The 22,530-nt window shown below is 39.3% G+C and overlaps 1 protein-coding gene across 1 annotated transcript in view; it reads right to left on the bottom strand.

Annotated features, from left to right (window-relative positions):
- Nucleotides 1-22,530, bottom strand: part of LOC134653704 (serine/threonine-protein kinase minibrain) — a 132,007-nt gene that overhangs the window by 11,295 nt on the left and 98,182 nt on the right. Inside the window, 3 exon segments of the mRNA XM_063509097.1 lie at nucleotides 5-178; nucleotides 8,120-8,267; nucleotides 8,554-8,742. Coding sequence (XP_063365167.1) covers nucleotides 5-178; nucleotides 8,120-8,267; nucleotides 8,554-8,742 — 511 coding nt within the window.

Genomic DNA, 22,530 nt, shown 5'->3' with positions numbered 1-22,530 from the left:
TCACCAGGTTGACTAAGGAAGAGTAGCGCTGTGCACAGCTGTTGCGCGAATTTCCGCGTGAGGTTGAGCGAGACGCCGCGAAAGTTGGTGTTCCGCAGCAGGTCGTAGAGGTTGTACGACAGTAGCTCGAATACTAGGCACAGGTGGTTCCGCCACATGAAGTGACGTTTCAGTTTCACTGGAAATTATAAATATTATAATCACATACGTGTTAATATACCTGCGTCATCAATTGTGGTACTTAGTTAGCGATGAAACCAAACATGACATTAAAATTAACTGTGATCAACTCTGGCGGTCTAGCATGAGTTGCGTTCTCGCGCGCGACTACATACATCTTGCGCGACTTTAAGTATGGAGTCGCGCGCGAAAACGCAACTCATGCTAGACTGAGATTCGAAGTCACAACTCTGCATTCAACGTGCTACAAACTACACCAGCTGCCCGTTCGTCTTTCACAGCGAATTTTGTCACTGCAGTCGTGACATCACTAGCGCCGATGCATACTTTGAAAAGTTTATGAACCTTAACTAACCCTGAGAACTTACATCAGTTAGCGCATGGCCAATATGATTATTAAATGTGTCAATATTAAACAATAAACGATTGAGTTTTTGAGACAACAAAGGGTTTGCTGAAATGGCGTGCACTACTTGGCTGCACTGAGGATTATGTCCAGGCTCCTGTTAAAGCGCTTATGTTCCTGACAACCTTATAACTTGACATTTCTATAATATAACTGTCTCACACAAGCACTGCATTTCAAGTAAAGAAAAACGTTAAAAATATATATTTATTTATAGAATAGTATCATAGTAAGATAGTAGAGCTGGTTTCAAGGAGTTTCCGTTTTTATTACTGAATTTCCGCAGAACACATAAAAATCCTGCATTATTAACACAGACATCTTGTGCCGTTGCGCGTTGTGTGGCAACTTTGTTTTTTACAGTTCACAAAGCTAGGTTAGAAAAAAAGCGGCCAAGTGCGAGTCGGACTCGCCCATGAAGGGTTCCGTATTTAGGGGATTTTTGACGTATTAAAAAAAACTACTTACTAGATCTCGTTCAAACCAATTTTCGGTGGAAGTTTGCATGGTAATGTATATCATATATTTTTTTTAGTTTTATCATTCTCTTATTTTAGAAGTTACAGGGGGGGGGGACACACATTTTACCACTTTGGAAGTGTCTCTCGCGCAAACTATTCAGTTTAGAAAAAAATTATATTAGAAACCTCAATATCATTTTTGAAGACCTTCCATAGATACCCCACAGGTATGGGTTTGATGAACAAACATTTTTTGAGTTTTAGTTCTAAGTATGGGGAACCCCAAAAATTTATTGATTTTTTTCTATTTTTGTGTGAAAATCACAATGCGGTTCACAGAATACATCTACTTACCAAGTTTCAACAGTATAGTTCTTATAGTTTCGGAAAAAAATGGCTGTGACATACGGACGGACAGACGGACAGACAGACAGACAGACATGAAGAATCCATAAGGGTTCCGTTTTTTGCAATTTGGCTACGGAACCCTAACTAGATGGTATATTTACAGGTGCGACTTTAATTCTTGATGACCTGTTACAATGCTGCAAAATAAATCACGTCCCGCTATTTAATCACTTTGCAGGGCGTGTTTTGTTGCCTTATCCTCTTTCATGTGTGAATGCACCCCTAAAGAGCAAGAACCATTTACAATCAGCTTACAATAAACGTCTGTAGCGAGTAGCGAAGCTAAGCTTTAACGTTATTAACCGAAACAATGTTCTTGAGACGTTGAGTACCTACTTATACTTTTTAGATTTTAGCTCATTAAAAGGCGGCATCGTCAAACAGCGGTCTTGACATCACTACGAGAACCAGGAATAGAGCAACACTTTGACGTCTGTCATCTAAAGATCGGTTTTTGCGCGTGATCGGCGTCGCGTATTACCTAAGTCCAAAACTCTGATTATTATTGTGATTCCCTAATAAATATTGTTTAAAATGGTGCTCTGGTGTTTTTACCCTTACAGCTTCAGAAGTGCGATAGTGGATTCCCGCCTACTACGATATAATTTGTCGAAATTGACATTACGAAATTTACCGCGCGTAGTCCTTCCTTGTTTCATTGTTCTGATCGTTAATCTGATTGTAATGAGTAAATGCACCAACACCACTCATCAGTTAGGGACTTAAATATACAAAGTCCAAGATTGGTATCAAAATCATACCTACAAGAATAACCTACAAAACTAACCTATGCCGGCTATTGGCTGCTAGCGTATCGCGCCTTTGCCCTTGTTTTGTGTTTGATTTCAGATACCTATTTCAGTTTATGTACATCAGTGATCATGACTGTCAAAAATAATACATATTGACAGTGTAATAAAGCTGCTAGCATGTATGTATTACAATATTCAAAGCAGAAGATCACAAGACATAAGCTGACAGATACCATTAGGTACAATTGAATTTTGATATTGGTATGAATGAAATAAATCCTTGGGATTACAGAGTAACTCAGGTAAAAGTTAACTCAGGTAAGAAGTCTGTGTTGATCCAACACCTAACAATACTACGGGGCCAAAGTGGTAAATATTCACTGCCTCACTTATATGTTGTGTTATTTTGGTAATTCATGTGCTTTCAGATACATAACATAATGTGATTAAGTATGTCTACATGACATATTAACAAAATGCTATGAACATTTTCTAAAGTCTGTGTCGTGGTGAAATTTACATTCAAGTAAAAAGCATATAAAACAAGTTTGGTAATGTAGCCTTGATTGATGCTATATGTATGGTGGTAATATGCTTTCATGATTAACAATGAGCGCTATTTAATACTTTATCCTTTAAGACAAAGTAAAATAGATTTCATGGTTTCAAAAACACTGGAATACTGGTTACAACGACAATGAGGAGAAATTACTTGTTGTTTCATATGTGTGTGTGTGTGATATTACACATGCTTATTGCAACTGAAATAATGCTTTGTTGGTATGTTTTTGTTTGTGTAATTTCCAGAAATTTGACAGCAATGATTCTTGAATTGAACGACCATACCGTCGTTGAACGCACTAGAGTGACTATCGGGTCAGGCCTCTATAATGAACCCGGATGGACATGGCTAATATTTCAAAGTTAATTGGTTATGGATGCCAGGTATATTATGTCCTAGTGCTCATAATTCATATATGGAGAAAATATGTTGATAAGTGGCTAATCTCCGATGTCATGGAAAATGAGGTATTTATTTAGAAATAAAATGTTTGTTCATGTTGTACATGTATACTAACGGTCAGTATGTGTTACATTGACTGTGTGTGGTTAGTAAAGTGCGCTTTGTGAATAAGCGAAAGGTGACATTTATTTGTAGCTGGTTAGTATCGTCTGTGACAAATGTAGTCACTCCATGTTTCCGGAGCCTCCTCGGGCTGAACATTTTAAAAGACAGTCCATATCACATATAACCTCATGCATTCTCGCAATTAACATTAAGTTGCAGACATACTGATAAATAAGGCAGTAAATCATTTGAAATGTTGAGAAAATTTCTGTCTGTACATATTATTGATTGGTTCTATGTATGAAAAATCTTATGAATGTTCATACAAATTAATTGCATACAGCTTATAGTATGTTGTGGTTGTTGTTTTGTTCATTGGGATGTTGGTTTAAGTTTGCATTGCAAATATTTTTCACAAAATGTCATGTTATAAAATGAACCAAAGACATTATATTTAAACAGACTTACCAAACTAATGAAAGTTTTATTGGCATGACATTGTCAAGTGTTTGAGTTATTGACAATGATAATCATTTGTGTTTTAACAGTATTTTTCAGATGCATTTCCTTATAACAAAACTTTATTGCTGGTGAAGTTTTGACCATAATTTTATAATACTTGCACCGATGAAGTATGATTACAGGTGTTTCCAAGGTTTAATCTTGTCAAAGAGATGGACATATTGAACAAGATATTTATTGAGCTGAGTATGACATGGTAATGAAGGTTGTTGCTCATGGTAAGCAGCGTGAATACTTTCAGGAGTCAATATGGATATTGACGGTCTACATGATACATGTCTTTTACATACAAGTGCGACTGGACTCTAAACGTTCCAGTCCGATAAGTGTTTATTGGGTGAATATTAAACGAAGGTAAATAGCTTGGTTAAAGCTTTCCAAATAACTATTTTAACCCATTCACTGCTAATGAACATTGACCAAAGAATATCATGTCATGAGCTACTGTTTGAAGTTATTGACGGTTTTCGTCTGAACTTGTAGTGTGTTATGGTACTGTTTACATTATAAAACAGTACACTTTCATTGCTTCTGGGTTTCATAAATCAGAAGTTATAAATAATAATATGTTTCACAAATTTTGTGGGTTCACTAAGTATGTATTTCATTGTTTTGAAAAATGCATAAATTGTGTTTTATTATGTTATGAACTCATTTATCTTACAATGTGTGCTTGCATGGCATTTAACAAAATTATTTAGTTTTGTGCAGGTATAAGTTAACCTGGATGATGATGTGTTGAGTTATCTACACATAAAATGCACATGCACAGCTGGAGAAAATCAACCATGTGTGTCTTGGGATTGGAAGCTTTATGGTTTAAGCATATGTGCCATGATTTGACTGATTGGTCATTATCAATATACACTTCATGATGGTTGAAAAATACAATTTGTGAAACCTCGATAAGGCGAACCTGGGTAAGAGAGGAACCTCGATAACATGAACTTCTGTTCAGGCTCTACTGTAGTTCAATGTTGGTATAGTAAGAGTGTGGCCTTTATTTAGGGGCACGGAAGAGGCAAGCCAAGTTGCACATGATCATTTACAATTGGTTGCATAGTAGCAACTGCTTATTATTTTATATTTCCCATGTTAAGGGCAAATGCTGTTATTTCAGGTACCGTTTTCAGATTAAGAACTGACTACGAGTATATTCTCAGATTAGGAACTGAGATATAATTTTATGAGACACTCGGATTGAGAACTGAGTGATTATTTTATTTATATTACTTACTCTCGAGTTCGGAATAGAGTTGTGATTTTGTTTTATCCCAGATTTAGAACTGGGTTACTGTTGTCATACTTATGTGTTTTGTTAACAGGTTTGCCGACTAAAATAAACACATTGTGCTTGATTAATTTTATTAGACACTCGGATTGAGAACTGAGTGATTATTTTATTTATATTACTTACTCTCGAGTTTGGAATCGAGTTGTGATTTTGTTTTATCCCAGATTTAGAACTGGGTTACTGTTGTCATACTTATGTGTTTTGTTAACGGGTTTGCCGACTAAAATAAACACATTGTGCTTGATTAATTTTATTAGACACTCGGATTGAGAACTGAGTGATTATTTTATTTATATTACTTACTCTCTTCAATGTCTGCTATAGAGCTTTAATTATTATGTGCTCTTTAAGAAGGGCTGTTACTTTAGTCTTGGCAAGGGATGCTATCCTTAATAGGCTACTTCCTGGCGCCGGTAATCGCAACAGAGGCTTTAAGGAGCGGCCTGTTGCTTGTCACTATCCTTGAGAGGGTGGTTGTTGCTGATATTTGCAGTGTAGGCTTTAAGAAGCGGACCATTGCATGTGATATAAGACTATCCTTCAGAGGATGGTTGTTACTGGTATTTGCAGTGTAGGCTTTAAGAGGCGGACCATTGCATGTGATATAGACTATCCTTGGGAGGATGGTTGTTACTGGTATTTGCAGTGTAGGCTTTAAGAAGCGGACCATTGCATGTGATATAAGACTATCCTTAAGAGGATGGTTGTTTACTGGTATTTGCAGTGTAGGCTTTAAGAGGCGGACCATTGCATTCCTTAAGAGGATGGTTGTTTACTGGTATTTGCAGTGTAGGCTTTAAGAGGCGGACCATTGCATGTCATATAAGACTATCTTTAAGAGGATGGTTGTTACTGGTATTTGCTGCAATGCAGGCCTTAAAAGGCGGACCGTTGCATGTGAGCTTAGAATATCCTTAATAGGCTAATTTTGTTACTGGTATATCTGCAGTGCAGGCCTTAAACGGCGGACCATTGCATGTGATATAAGACTATCCTTAAGAGGATGGTTGTTTACTGGTATTTGCAGTGTAGGCCTTAAGAGGCGGACCATTGCATGTGATATAAGACTTTCCTTAAGAGGATGGTTGTTACTGGTATTTTCAGTGTAGGCCTTAAGAGGTGGACCATTGCATGTGATATAAGACTATCCTTAAGAGGATGGTTGTTACTTGTATTTGCTGCAATGCAGGCCTTAAAAGGCGGACCGTTGCATGTGAGCTTAGATTATCCTTAATAGGCTAATTTTGTTACTGGTATATCTGCAGTGCAGGCCTTAAGAGGCGGACCATTGCATGTGATACAAGACTATCTTTAACAGGCTAGTTTGTTCCTGGTATCTGCAGTGCAGGCTTAAAGAGGCGGACCATTGCATGTGATATGATATTATCCTTAAGAGGACCATTATTTCTACTACCGATGAATGTTTTATCTATATCGTATCGTACTATTTGTTGTTGACCTTGAGAGGTTGGCTTGAGACCTTGTTTACAAAAGGATATTTTAATGACCTTAAGACTGATGATCTCAAGGTTACCTTGAAAGGGTTGCTTGCACTTATACCTTCTAGGGATCGCTGGCGAAGTACCGGATCCAGTAGAGTTGGAGGGAGTGCCTGTTCAAAATACCCAGTTGGAGCGAGTGCGTGCACCGGGCTCCGTGACAACCTTATCGTGAAGGGCTGACTTCTACGGTCGTTGCGCCTACAAGGGCAGTGGTGTCCTAGCCTAGGCAGCTCCGCACATGCATGAGACGTGTCCCATGTTAGCCTCTCACGAGTTGTACGCATTTTTGTGCGTGCATGCGAGGGAGTCTTACGTCCTACAACGGAGAAGCCAATTGTGAGTTTGTTCCAAGTCTTTGCTTTTAAAACGACACAAATAGTCATTGTTATGTTAAGCGGTCAGTATGAAACGCACCGCTCAATGGAAGGTTTGGATTAGCTGCATGGGTATACATGCTAGAAATTTATCAAAATCTAATAAATCCTTCAAAGTTATATGACGTTATTCGCAAGAAAATAATTTATGTTGGATGGTGTTAAAAAAAAGGGGGTGGTTTATCTAACTGCCGCTAGATGTCACGCTCATCGCAATATTTTATTATTTTGCATAATTAATGAATTGGTATTTATATCCTCTTGGTGTCATATGCACGTGAATTAAGCCTTTTGTGTATTTCAAGCAAGTGCTGAGCAGACTTGCATATCCTAACACCTCTCATACCACGGATTATTTGGTACCTAGCCTGGTCATGCTTTCTTACATTTGGTTCAGTCGGCTTAAGCCCTTACTCCAATTCGACTGAAATAGAACTAAATATCTTGGTGTAAGTTGACAATAACGAAATAGACCGTTTCAACGGAACTCGAGTCGAATTACTCAAAAGGACCAAGGCTTGTATATCGGCTGAGCGTAAAAGGTGCTTGTTCAATTCGCAGAATATTGAACTGGTGGAGGCTACATCGACCTGGTGAAGACCCAGCTTGCTGCGACTGCGTTGGCTGTGGCAGACTTCAGTGGCTGCACTGATGACAGTGACCTGCGGGGCGCTGGTCGGGTCAGGCGATGGCCGAGCTAAAAGGCGGCATCGTCAAACAGCGGTCTTGACATCACTACGAGAACCAGGAATAGAGCAACACTTTGACGTCTGTCATCTAAAGATCGGTTTTTGCGCGTGATCGGCGTCGCGTATTACCTAAGTCCAAAACTCTGATTATTATTGTGATTCCCTAATAAATATTGTTTAAAATGGTGCTCTGGTGTTTTTACCCTTACATCATATACAAAAAGCTTCGGTGTTTTTATTGAGGGGGGAAGGGAGTTGGAACACTTAGAACACAGTACATGAAAGTGAGCTTGTCAATTTCTTATACCTACCAAAACTTGAATTGATTAACTATTTCAGCTGTTGATTCGTGGCAGCTGAAGAATTGGCGCACCCAAACGCAAGCCAGAGGGGAAACTAGTAGACGTTTTACTTCATTTCAATACAAAAAGGGAAAAAAAGGGAAATATTTTAATAACTCACCTATATAATACTTATTTTCAGCATCTGCTCTGTTCATCATTTCTAGTAACTTGACTTCTATTTGTGCCTGATTTAGGAAGGGTTTCTTATTCTTAATTATTTTAATCGCTACTTGACACTGCTCCTCGTGATCATACGCTTTCACAACCTGTAATAGAAAATAAAATGTTTGATGTAGATAAATGTATAATTAACATAGCTGTAGCAAACTTGGCTTTCACAAACTCCTTTGGATTGAATTCCAGTTTTAATATACAAATCCTAGCAGAAGAGTCTCCAATTTGTAAGTGTACCTTAGATAAGTTCAGATGGGCAAGAAGTTAGGATTTTATGGTTGCTGACGCAGTCGTGGTCTAGGCCTTTGGCTCTTTGAACATACTTGAATGCGCTTTTTGAGAAATATTGAAAGCAGTTGAATATATAATAGGACTCACCTGTCCAAAAGATCCCTTCCCTATGGGTGAGGAGATCTCATACCGGTCGAGGAACTTCTCGCCTTGTTTGATGATGTAGTCGTGGTTATCGTCGTCATACCCGTCGTTGTACAACTTCCGCTCCTTCTTGTGCGAGCCATCCTCGCCCAGGTACTGTTGCGCTCTCCGCTTCTTTTTCGCGTAGTATACCTGATGGCAATGAAAAATGGGTATGAATATAATGTACTAAATAATGTAATCCCAGACTTCGCTGGTTCAGTCACCTATTAAGGATGGGAGAGGACCGGGCTGCCAAGAGGGCGTACTTGGGAAGACCGACTGGTGGTCGCCCGGTAGGTCGGCCCAGATACCACGGGGAGACAGTGTGGAAGCGGATCTGCGTCAGCTTCAAGCCGATAATTGGCAGGAAACGGCGCCGGATCGGGAAAAGTGGCGTGCTCTCGTTTCGGAGGCCAAGACCCTCGTTGGGTCGCTGAGCCATATTAGTTAGTTAAATAATGTTGAGTAAATAGATAGATAGACTATTAGGCAGATAGTACAAGATTTTTTTGTAAGCATTCAGTCAAATTGTCCTAGTTCAGCGAGGCTACTATATAGAACTTGATTCCAACCGACTTGTCTAATATTGTTATAAATTGCGGTGTTGCAGAAAAAGCAAGCCAAGGAATATCCATTTTGCCCAAAGGAAAGGTCAAATTTAGTAATAACTTTTTATGCCTGGAAAATTCGTAAAAGACTTATCTACCCTATGCCAGTCACGAACAGTAGGAAGGTTTCCAGTTCTTGTAACATCGGAAGGCGCAGATGACCTACCGTGTAATTAGTGGAGCTAATTATGTAGTGGAATCAAGTAAACTTCTAGATATCATCTACGATCACAAACGAAGAAGCCTTTGTTGGCTCACAATCCAAGCAGTTTCGGTAATGTCCGAGCTTTTAAGAAAGAGAAGTAACAAAAGGAAAATGTCGAAAAAGAACCCGTCGGCTGTGCTGAAAATCTGTTTAAAAAGGGTTTTTAAATGAAACACCTCTTTTACGGAATAACCTATTTTTGTCATTTCATGGGCATATACGCCCTACACCTACCTACTGGCTACCTGCCCTCAGCAACATCGCCCCACCCCACCTACGCCGGGAACAGTGCCTCCACCGCGAGCTCGATAAAGTACGGAGAGACCCAACTCTACCCATTCACGGCGATGTGCTCGCCAAGACTGATCGTAGGCTTAAGTCCCGTAATCCACCATTAGCTAGGTTAAACGCCATGGATCCCCTGTGGAAGGTAGAGAATGCCTGGCTTAGCGAGTGGCAATCCAATAAGGCGCCAACCGACTTCTTCGAACTAAGCCCCCGTACAAGACCTCCAGGTTTCACTACCCAACGACGTGTCTGGTGCCTGCTGAACCGCTTCAGAACTGACGTGGGCAACTCCGCATACCACAGGAACAAATGGGGATGGTGTGAGTCGGCGGCATGCGGATGTGGAAAACCGGAACAAACAATCCGTCACATGGTGCTAGAATGCCCCAACACCAAATTCGGTGGCAACATTGAAGAGCTCAAGACCTTGACTGGGAAAGCCGTGGATTATTTTAAGAACTCTAGCTATAAATTTTAAATTTATAACGCAGTGACATGTATAGATATGCCATACGATAAATAAATAATGGGCATATCCAGCACTAGGGATTTTCGACTGTATTTAATAGTTTTTTGTTTTATTACAAGGGGGCAAAGTTGTTGTTTAACCGCTCGTGCTAATATTTATTTCACCAATGGTGGTGAATAGTCATTTATGGTAGAAACGTTTGTCCTGTCACTCTTACAATGAACTCCATTACAATAAAAAGTCATCATAATATGCGTTATAGGAAATGACGAAGTCGGCGAGCGGGAATTCGGCTGACGGACGTTGACCCAAATACGCGTTTGACATTGATCGACGACGCGTCGCGATATGCTTATATAATGATCCTACGCTCGTACCGCACGAATTTAGGTCTACGAAGTTCATTGCTACAGTTTGTTTAAAATATAAACAAATTGATGCGGCGTTACTGGTTTGACGTTATGGGTTTAATAATTTACTTAAACGATTAAGTTAAAATGACAAAACCATTGCATATGACATATTTTTTAATTTAAAAGCTTTTGCTTATAACCACGCTTTAAAGTTTGATACGTCAAATGAACATTGACGTGGCAGCGCGTTATATGACCTATAATATCTGGCATTCACAATTGGCCATTACGCAACAGCAACATGGCAATAATTCATTGGCAATTGCATAGCATTCACGGTGTGGCGGTGCGGAAGTGTCGCATATCGACGCGGCGAAACGATAACCCAAATTTCTGACTGCGACCTACATATTACAGTGAATTTTACAGGCTTGCGGCCGGCAACGGCGAGGCTTCGCTACATAGCTGCACAGCTCACCGCTCCGGCTGACGCGTCTGTTTGTTTGCCGGTGTTAAGCCACTCGAGTGGACCTGCCACGCGACAGACATTGTATTCAGGTAATGCTATACAGCGTGAAAAGTATAAGGACTTCATTGGCTTCTTTGACATTCGGTGGCGGCGTGTAAAGTTTAAAAAAAAACACTTTGGAAAGAGATACAATTTCGGCGTTGCCGAAGTGTGGGGTGGGATGTTTGGCGAGGTGTAAGCGGGGTGCGGAGGGATCATCTATCATATTTGGGAATCGTGGCCAGAGTAGGAGACAAATCATCGCAGTCGCGAGTGGTGAGCGGTGAGTCAGGCCAGTGACCGCGGCACGTGGCCGCGAGATGAGCGCGTCGGGCCGGGGAGAGACGGCGCGCGGCGGCTGTCATTGATTTTCCCCGTTTTCCCCCTACCCCGAGCCTGTTCCCCTCCCTTCGCGTCTCACCCACTTCCAGCGCCCGATAACGAGGTTAACGGGCGACGTGAGCGTCTCCTAAACTTTAATTATACCCGTACACCCGTCATGCATGTTTAACCCGGCCTCTATTCAGCGTTTTGTTTGCTGCACACCTGATAGCAGGACGTGATCCACTATTTCGGTACAGTTAACTATCTAATGAACGAAGCCGGAGATGGGAACTCGGAGCGCAACTCGCGGTGCCAACTTGTGTTGCGATCGCTCCGGCCGAGCTCAAATCGAATGCACTAACAACGTCTCATATCAACGCATAAGCGCACAACTCCGAGTGACTTACATGTGCACTCATTGTGCTCACAATGCGAAGCTCATGCGGTTTTATGTCGCGAGCTTTACAAAAGATGTTGAAAGCCACGTAAATTCAAGTTTATATAAATACACGACTACATTTGCAAGAATGTGCTGCTGAGAGATATCAGACATAATTTTAAAGATTAAAGTGCCTGAATAAAATATGGTACATTTGACAAACGACTCGTGTCACTAGGAGTTATTCTTTGTAAACAAATAGGAAGAGACTGAAATAAAACATGTGAACGGCACGCTCGGTGAACTAGTTTCAGACAGAAACGCGTGGGCGGTGGGGCCTGTTCCCAGATAATTGCAAATCGCCTCTTATACAAGACGGAGCCAACAAATAGAGAAACGTCCTACGCCTTATCCGCTGCCTACACATTAGGCCACCAAACGAAGGAATTACAGCGGAAATAATACATGTGTAAGCCAATTTTAGCATGGGTGTAGGTAATGGTGTATTAAACAAGATACTAAAAGTACCGGGGGGTGGGGGTGAAGCTAACGGGTAGTGGGGGGTTTTAAGGTCCCTTTTTATAGTTTTTCGTAAATAACTCTTAAACAGTGGCCCCTAGCAAAAAATGTTCTATATCACATAAGTAATCTACATAAAATTTTCTAGAAAAAACATTCAGTACTCTTTTTCGCTAGGATCAATATTTTAAAATATATTAAGGTGGGAAAGTCACGTATAATTTGTTCGAAGGTCGTTTTTTTTTAGTTTTTCGTAAATAACTCGTAAACGGTAGCCCACAGCAAAATATTATCTTTTACATAAATAATCTATTTGAGATTCCTTATAAAATAAATGCTACATTTTTTCGCTAGGATTTATATTAAGGGAGAATATATAATATATTAAAAAAATATTAAAGGGGGAAAGGGTATACGCCTGCCAAGCGTGGTTTAAATATTGATCCTAGAGAAAAAGATTGAATAACCTTTTTGTAGGAAATTTTATGTTAATTATTAATGTTATAAAACATTTTTTGCTATTAGCTATAGTTTACGAGTTATTTACGAAATACTAAAAAGGGGACCTTCGAATTTATATTCTCCCTTTAATATTGATCCTAGCGAAAAAAAGTAGCATTTATTTAATAAGGAATCACAAATAGATTATTTATGTAAAAGATAATATTTTGCTGTGGGCTACCGTTTACGAGTTATTTACGAAAAACTAAAAAAAAACGACCTTAGAACAAATTATACGTGACTTTCTAACCTTAATATATTTTAAAATATTGATCCTAGCGAAATAGTGTACTGAATGTTTTTTGTAGAAAATTTTATGTAGATTACTTATGTGATAGAACATTTTTTGATACGGGCCACCGTTTAAGAGTTATTTACGAAAAACTATAAAAAGGGACCTTAAACCCCCCCCCCCCTCTACCCGTTAGCTTCACCCCCAACCCCCGGTACTTTTAGTATCTTGTTTAATACACCATTACCCTACACCCATGCTAAAATTGGCTTACACATGTATTATTTCCCCCGATTGGCAATTTTTAGTGTTCGTTTGGCGTACTACATGACTTTATTACGGACACTCATTGGATTTAACATTAATCCGGATTGGTTCTTCATCGATATTTAACACTTTATAATGTGATTTACCCGGAAGGGTAAAGAACAAGAAACGCTAAACAAACAAAAATGAAATAAGTATTGTCACACAAGCATATAAGCTAGCTATATAAGCAATACATCTTCCATATCGTACGACAAATTACGTCACTAAAAAAAACTACAATTATTTCTTAATAATTAAGATATTAAATAAGATCTTGTTAAATGATCATTAAAAAAATATCCTATCTAATTATTTCAAATCTTTTCTTGTAACTTGTATTATTTCTAATATGCTTTAATAGGGGCAGGTAAAGTAAAAATCGTTACCTGTTTTCTCAGTTCAATTGGTTGCAAATGAGGTTTATATTTATTTTTATGATAATGAATGATGCGTCAACGTCGAAGAGTCCTCCGCGTGGGCGGAATAGCTTCCACCGCGGATTTACGGCGTTTTGGAAGCGATAAGCTCGTTATTTTATTGAGCATGCTTAGGACCGCAAAACAACATTTTAGGAGGTCGAACATACGCGTCCGTAAAGAAGGCATCCTAACATTGTAGGGCAATAGATTGGCCGAGGACGCTACAATAATCGTTACGTAAATGGTGTGATGATCTCTCCCTGTCCAAGTCAGTTACAAAAAAAAACTGTAAACAGTAGGGGTAAGGTTATGATATAACCTCGCCCTTAATTAGTAAAATCTATTTTTATACCTATTCCAGTTAATAAATAATGTGGCCAACGCATGCAAAATAATATCGTCCTATAATGTCGGACTCTCAAAGTACCTACGAAAATAAACTGACCGATATCTAAGATAAACTACTATTGTGGTTCGTTGGTTAATTTAAAACCAGAGGCGTGACCCAGAACACAATCCGGGTACCTGTGACACAGTAAATTGCTTTCCCAATCACGGCTAATACACAGAAGACAACGACATTAGCAAGGCACGCGATTGGTTGAATGACCTTTAGACGGCTATTTATATTCTCAATTCGTCTGATTGGATGTTGTTTGTATTGGTTTTTTAACCTCTACGAAACACTGATTTTCGATTCTAAAAGAATTTCAAATATTCATGAGAATATTGCTCGCTAGCTAGAGTCAGTCTTATGTGGTAAGTTTATTTAGATTGGGTTTGTCTAGACGGAGCTAGTCTTAAACGAGGTTGCTTAGACGTAACTGCAATCTTTCTAGCACATCTAGCAGTCTGTCTCATTACCTCCTGGGATTGACAGATGCCTTTTAGTTTATGCCGCAGCAATAATTCTTTTTGTGTAACGTGCAACCATTATGGGCGGCATTGGCTGGGCCAAATCTAAATAAAAGCTTTCGTTTATACATGTTTGTTTATTTTCCATGCATCCTTACTTAAATTCACGACCAGGACTACACCTTAGCAAATAAGCCGCTCTTTATTAACTTTTTTAAAATGTTCTATGGGAATTTATTTAGATATTAACTTTTCATACGTCAAACTAGACTAGATAGATGTTAAATTTTAAACTTGCCAATTTGTAACAAAAGGGATTACTTAATTAGTAGACTAATTTTACATTTTTTTATTATAAAAAGAGCATTTAAGAAAACGCAATCCTTCCTCTGAAACGATATTGATGGTCTAAGCGGACTGCAAGGGTTGATTAGAATGCAGAACGAAAAACAGGACCGAATAAAACAAACACGAACAGATGCAGTCAAAATAGAAGGAGAGGGACGAGGCAAAGGTTGAAAAAGTGTTGTTTAAGTTAATTAGTATTGTGTCTTGTACGAGTGCAGTTATGTCAGTGACATCTAATAAAGGTTTTTGCCCGACAGAGGGTCATTCCACACAGCCCCTGCACATAGCTGTGTTTACAAGCATGACGTCACGATGACATCATGATAGCGTTCGACATTCCGCACAGCTCGTATATTATGGTTTTAATCAAGAGATGGACAATCTCCTTATCGTATGTTTTTCATGTGATCGCTATGTTGGTAAATTTTTAATACGAGTTTTGGTTTCGGTATCGTATCGAGTGTAAACAAAACACGTACGCAGCATTGGCAAATACGCCAGTCTGTCGCTATTGTCATTAATTATCCACGGTCTAGCCGACGACACCGCGGTAAGGCGGCGAGGCGGTGACGCGTTATCGTCGCCGCTGCACCGCGACGCATCGCGATATCAATTAAACCTCTCGTAACTGCGCAAGTTTACATCATTAAAGGCGTAAAAAGACATTTATTGCGAGAAAATTTGTGCAATCAATTAGGAGTTTTAACGGGCGGCGGGGTCGTGTGATGGTGTGAGAGACATGGGGGTGCGTGCGATGCAGCGGAGTGGTGTCGGGGGGTGGCAGCGCGCGCATCTGTGTGCATTCGGCATATTTACCCCGATAGTGGGCGGGCGGGTTCACTGACCCGACCCAATGCAAGGCTCGTACGTAGGCCGACGCACACGCCGACGCGTTTCATTACTGCCACCGCACCGCACAACGATGCAAAAAGCTAACACTGCGTCAAGTGGGCACGCACGGGTTTTTAATCATCTGACGGATTCCGCATGCACTCTATCTATATTGCATTAGTCGATCGCTTAATAGCCCCGCGGTCTTACTCATCTGCTTACATGATATTATATACTTAACGCATAAGTTTCGTAATAAAGTTGTAATATTACTCAATTGGATTTCCGACCTTATTAGTTTCGTCAGATTTTTGTCCCTTAAACCACATTGGCCTTTAAAAAAAAACAGGTGATAAAATCTGAAAGATTGTTTGTGCATGAGTGCCAACTTACTCAAACTTTAAATAGGTACAAACATAGAAATAATGTGATCTAGTGGGAAGTCTGGGAGCCAAATTGTCACTACACCTTCTTATGCATAAATTCCAATTATAGTGAGTGACTTGTCATAGGAGGATAGGTAGTTAATGTATCTAGTACATACATACATCGGTATGTTGATCTTTAGCGTTCTACAAAAATATTCTTCAACGCATTTTTATTAATGCCTCTAAAGCACAGTGTTCGTTTAGAAGAGAATAGCATGCAAGAGTTACGGCAGGTCAAAGCAACCGGTCCATACAGCCTGACGAGCCATATCGATCTCGTGTTTATTTCCACCTCCAGCGCGCTAGATAACTCATTGAACTTTTATAAACACACTAAAATGATCGTACGTAAGCAACAATTCAACTAGACAACATAAATAACGCGTAACGTAGCAATTGAATCCGAAATAAACACGTTCGCGTATCAAACGTCATAATTACAGGATAGCATTCATAAAACCCGCGGTTAGCGTAGACAAACACACACTGTGCCATAAAGCAGGGTATGTATACTTATGCAAAACCACCCTTGCAGCAAATCGTCGGATGCAATGCAATGCCATAACCTACCGCACGTTCCCCTCGCCGGGGCAGGTTCGGGCAGACGCATTTGACGGCTATTTCCATAATAACTAAGATACTCTTGTTATTATTCATTAACACTGCACCAACGCAGCGAGCTTGTTAATGTTTATACACTTATCCAAACACATCAAATAGAGGGGACTGAACGAGCTCTTATCATGAAACCGATTGATTAATTTAATAAACATTATAGTACACCAAACGAACACCAAAATTTATTTATTAAAGTATATTATTTAGATAATAAATTTATTAAAGTATATCGATCGATAGCTGTCAAAACCGATTTATCGACTGCTAGGGACTGTAGGACACATTTTGTCAAATAATCATCATTCTAGGCTTAATTAGCCTAGTGCTAGACTAACTTAGTGATGGAGATCTAAAGCTTATAGACTCTTGCAAAAAGCAACCTGTGTGCAGCTCACCAGCAACACAAAAGATACCTAGTGATCATATGTTAGTCATGTAAGTGTATATAAAAACCCTAAAAATGTGTTTGAATGAAATATTTTAGTGAATGATAATTACATTCAGGCCGGGTGCCACTAATTAATCACGTCAATTAGCCGGCTTAAAACAGTTGCTTAGTTTAGTTTAGTTTAGTTTATTTATTAACCATAATGTAACATGATCATTACATCGTTGATCGTTGCGGGAGCTCTTTACACTAATCTCGCGTATGCCCTAATCAGCGCTCCGAAGACATTTTGTTTGTACCGTGTTTTATTATTACTAAACGAAACCGTATGAAAAGCAACTGATTAAGTAAGATTGTTTACTATTATTAAAGCCTTAGCGGACAAGAGTGTCGAGTCCAATGTGTCATAAAAAGACATAATTATTGACCTGATATTAATCCTGACCTGTCTCAATAAGTGTTGTTATCACAAGGGTCAGCGTACTCTTGTTAGGTGTGTAGTTATTAGGGTCAGTTGGTTGTTTTTACTTTATCGCGTTTTTAACGGTTTGTTTGAAAGCGTGGGCGGCGAGAGAACATTAGACACTTTTAAGTGAACCACTTTGTACAGGTGTTAAGGGACGGTGCCGAACTTCCTCTGAATTGTTAGGAAACAGAAGGAAATAAACTGCACACAGCATTCAGGTCTCTTGGCCTATAGTTGATGATACCTTATGAGGAAAGTTACAGACATATAAAAATAGTTCATGATGATTCAACTGAACAGTAAAATACATTCCCGTTACGTCAGGCGTGTCTCACTCCGCGATTTCGTCGCTTTGCTACAGGTAGCTAAAAGTACATCCGTTCGGCCCCAATTTTGGGGAAAGCCATAAGCCGCGCGTGGCGCTGTCGCCACCTAGCGGCCATATCTGTGCTGATCGTAACAGACGAAGACGCGTTTTGTTAGAGAGTGAGTCTTCTGTACTTAGTACTATTAACTATTCTGTGGTTACGTTTACATTTAATTTTTTTATCGCTTGCATCAATTTGAGATATACATAGTACAAGGCAATTTTAGAATTAATATAAATATGAACGTAATTTTTGTTCCTTAATTCGAGACCTAATCTAACTCTGCCTTTACACATATTTTGAGAAAACTACCTAATTTTATAAACGAATCCAAATTTACCAAAGTCGTAAATTGTAAGCGGTATTTATAGCAGACGATTAATTAGAAGTTTTATTTTCAGCGCAATCCGGTCGGTAGAGAAGAAATACCTTGTTGGGTAATAAAGGTTGTCGACACACGAAATGTACCTACAATCGAGTGATAATAGATTCGCGGGTGGTGTTTACGATCAGTATCACCGCGTAAACCCGTTTACCTGTCTAGGAAAGGGTCAGCGCCACACAGTAATGAATACAGCGCGCGGGACTCGCCTCATCAGTGCACTCATCAGCCAGAAGCCTCCACCACGGTTCCCAGTACGTTATTAGGAGAGCCCCATTAAAAATCATACGCGTTTAAAAAGCCCGCCTTCGGCGCGCGCCGGCACTTCAAAGTTTGACCTCGCAATTACTAAAATTGGTTTGATTTACCATTTTAATTGTAACAAAAAGCTTATTTTTTCAGCATCGTGGACTGTCGCCTCGACATTGCAATCTCGACCGAGTGACTTTCGACCAGAAGGTATATTAAGGATCGGCGGTGTCGCGTTCGGCGTCGACAGGGGATCGGAATTTTGAGCTGTGGCGTCATGTAGTTAAGGCGTAGTTTATGTCGGAGGTGTTCGGTAGGCGCGAGAGGAGAGCACTCGAGGTCGGATGCTGAGAGCGGGGTGGTGGAGGCGGAGCGGGAGGAGGGTGGGACAAAATCGATATCGTCGGGCGGTGCGCGACGTCTTGCGTCCCTTCTCCCCACCCCTCTAATGAATGAGAGCGAACATAGTCATCTCTGCGGACGGTGGCTCCGGCGATACGGCACGCCGCCGCCGACGTCGCCCAGACTGTGCTGGGTTGCTGATGCCGCTCCGATGTACCGCACACCACGATAACGGACCGAACGGACAACGCAATCCACAATAACAAAAAGAGATTGCGGATGCATTCCTTTTGATGAGAATAATTCATTTCTTTTTCGGCACAACCACCTGGTTGTGAAGTCCACCTAAGAGTTAGTTGACATGTTTTTCATGCTGTCTATCCTCACGCTTCTGCGTGACAATATTTTCCAATAGACACGTCATTAAATCAGAAATATATAGTAAAAGCTCGGTGAGCCCAGTAGACATACATAACATTGTTGACCCTGAATAGTTAAGACCTAAGAGCATCGCTCAAAGGTATCTAGACTATCTTACGAGATGAGAAATTCAAATATTAATATTCTTTTCAAACATTGAGGCTGAATAAATATGATCTATCGTCAATTCAACACAAATAAATGTTATTTTATCCATATATTATATTAACATTATGACCGCCATGTGTTACTCGTACTGTTACCTTCTCACGACTACTACTAGGTGTACTACTGAACCGATTTTGATTACCTAAACTTCCCCGTGAAAGTTTATTTTAGGAAAACCTAACCCCTGAGATATGGAGATCAAACGACACAGACTGAATCCAACGCGAGCACAATTACTCGAATAATACCTACAGTACAAATCCATTCCTGCTAATTATATGCCCGCTCTTACTTTTAGTTTTACAAAAGTAAAAGTACTGGTAATAAATAAACAAACATACCTACTTTATTCCAACAAATGAGACCGAATACACTCAAGAGTCATCTCAATCGCAAATAGAAATTGAATACCTAGGAATAGAAAACGTAGGCGGTTTTATTTCTATATGAACACGTGCCGTCGAGGAAAACAGGGTTGCCTGATAACATCCTTACATGCTGAGGCATACACAGTAATACATTTGTAACTGATTTTGGCGTATTTAAAAACGCACTACGTACTTAGGTACCTACTGTACGTAGGGACAGTTTAGCAATTTTGACATGTTTTTATGTTGTACTCATAACTATTACTGAATGTCGGTAATTGTCACTTCTCTGTCGTTATTTGGATGGATGGACTATCTTCTTTTTTAGGGTTCCGTAGCCAAATGGCAAAAAACGGAACCCTTATGGATTCGTCATGTCTGTCTGTCCGTCCGTATGTCACAGCCACTTTTTTCCGAAACTATAAGAGCTATACTGTTGAAACTTGGTAAGTAGATGTATCCTGTGAACCGCATTAAGATTTTCATAAAAAATAGAAAAAAAAAACATAAATTTTGGGGGCTCACCATACTTAGAACTTTAGAACTGAAACTCAAAAATTTTTTTTTTTTCATCTAACCCATACGTGTGGGGTATCTATGGATAGGGCTTCAAAAATGATGTTGAGGTTTCTAATATAATTTTTTTCTAAACTGAATAGTCTGCGCGAGAGACACTTCCAACGTGGTAAAATGTGTGTGTCCCCCCCCCCTGTAACTTCTAAAATAAGAGAATGATAAAATTAAAAAAAATATATGATGTACATTACCATGCAAACTTCCACCGAAAATTGGTTTCAACGAGATCTATAAGTAGTTTTTTTAATACGTCGTAAATCCCCTAAATACGGAACCCTTCATGGGCGAGTCCGACTCGCACTTGGTCGCTTTTTTTCTGCTTCCTTAATTGATTATGATCAAGTATCAAAAAACACAATACCCATACATAATTCTTGTTTCTTTGAAACATAAACTTATATCGATTATCTATGATCGTTGTATTTAATCTTACACAGTATTAAAGTTTATGAACCGGAACAGGCTAAAACCTTAGCAGCAGTATTCTAAAGTAGAAAGTATCCTAGTTGGCAGTTCGGGCATTTCTGTCGGTGCAATTTTTTAGCGCTATCGGCTGGATCTGAGATGGCCGCTAGGAAGTGCGCGACAGCCTACGATGGCGCGATACCGCCGAGCGAGGAAGAAATTGAATGCAAGCTCCATATAGACTCATTTCTGTGCAGTGTACAACACAGATGTTACTTGTTTTGATAACAGAAAGAGGAGTGCTTCTATATTTCTTACTTAGTAGTGTAATGTGTTGAACTAAATATAATGCTTTTGTAACTGAAAAATCTTTTTTATTCTTATTGCACAACGCTTGAAAATCTAAATACTATTTCTGTGCAGTGTACTGAGTGTACAACACAGATGTTACTTGTTTTGATAACAGAAAGAGGAGTGCTTCTATATTTCAGTGCATGTAAAGATACTTAGTAGTGTAATGTAGTGAACTAAATATAATGCTTTTGTAACTGACAAATCTTTTTTATTCTTATTGCACAACGCTTGAAAATCTAAATACTATTAAATAAGTTAAGTAGTATAAAAAATATTTGTGAATAATCCACCATCATTAGATACCGTAAAACGGGGTGAGTAGGTTTCGCGGGGAGAGGTGGGTTATGAATGGGGAGAGAAGGTTTGAGAGGGGGGGTGAGAAGGGATTTTAAGGCTACTGCTACAAAAATAATGTATTCCAATTTAAAATGGAGCTATAGTAATACGCATAATAAAAAAAATCGATCCAACAATCTTCCAAAATCACCTTTGTATGAAAACCCCTCTCACCCCAAATACGAGGCACTACGGGGTGAGGTGGGTTTTCCTCTTTATCGTCAAAGTTATGAAATGGAACTACCCAAAATAAAATAAAAACTAAAATACAAACGTCCGGAACACTTATTATATACACCATTCAGTTTTCATATGTAAAAATAAAATGTTATCGAGGTTTGAATTTCAGTTTTGACCCTACTCACCCCATTTTATGGTAATGTCCGCGACGGTTAATTATAGAAAATCTTCTACTTAATAGATAGTATACGTTGTTAGTAGATAATTAATATAAACTTTAAAAGTCGGGCGAAAATGTTACAAGCATTATTTATTATAGTTAAGGTTTTAAGTAACAAAAAAAGGTCGAACCTTTTTTTGCTTGATTAAAGCATGAAACTTGGCACAGTTGTTCCTTATATCAAAATAAGCCGATTAAGATCGGTAGCCCGAGGGACCCCCCGCTTAAGCCCGAGAGGGGGGGGGGGTCAAGTAGCGCCCCGCCCGGCTTCATTCTAAAAATTCTAACAGGCCCCGTTTAGCTAATAGGTCATATTTGGTATCAATTTCGGATAAATCAATAACGTAGAATTCATTTCTGGTATAAAAAATTGCAATTTGTTGAAAAAAAAATAAAAAAAACAAAAAATCTAATTTTTCAAGTGTAATTTTTGTTTTTTATTTATTGTCAAAATTAAACTGCTTGGTTTTTCTACATACAAAAAATATGACAATAAAGCCTATTTAATGCAGATTTTAAAAA

Source organism: Cydia amplana, chromosome 13, assembly GCF_948474715.1.
Source record: "Cydia amplana chromosome 13, ilCydAmpl1.1, whole genome shotgun sequence".
Lineage (NCBI taxonomy): Eukaryota > Metazoa > Arthropoda > Insecta > Lepidoptera > Tortricidae > Cydia > Cydia amplana.
The sequence above is the reverse complement of the archived record's forward strand: the minus strand, read 5'-3'. Positions and strand labels throughout refer to the sequence as shown.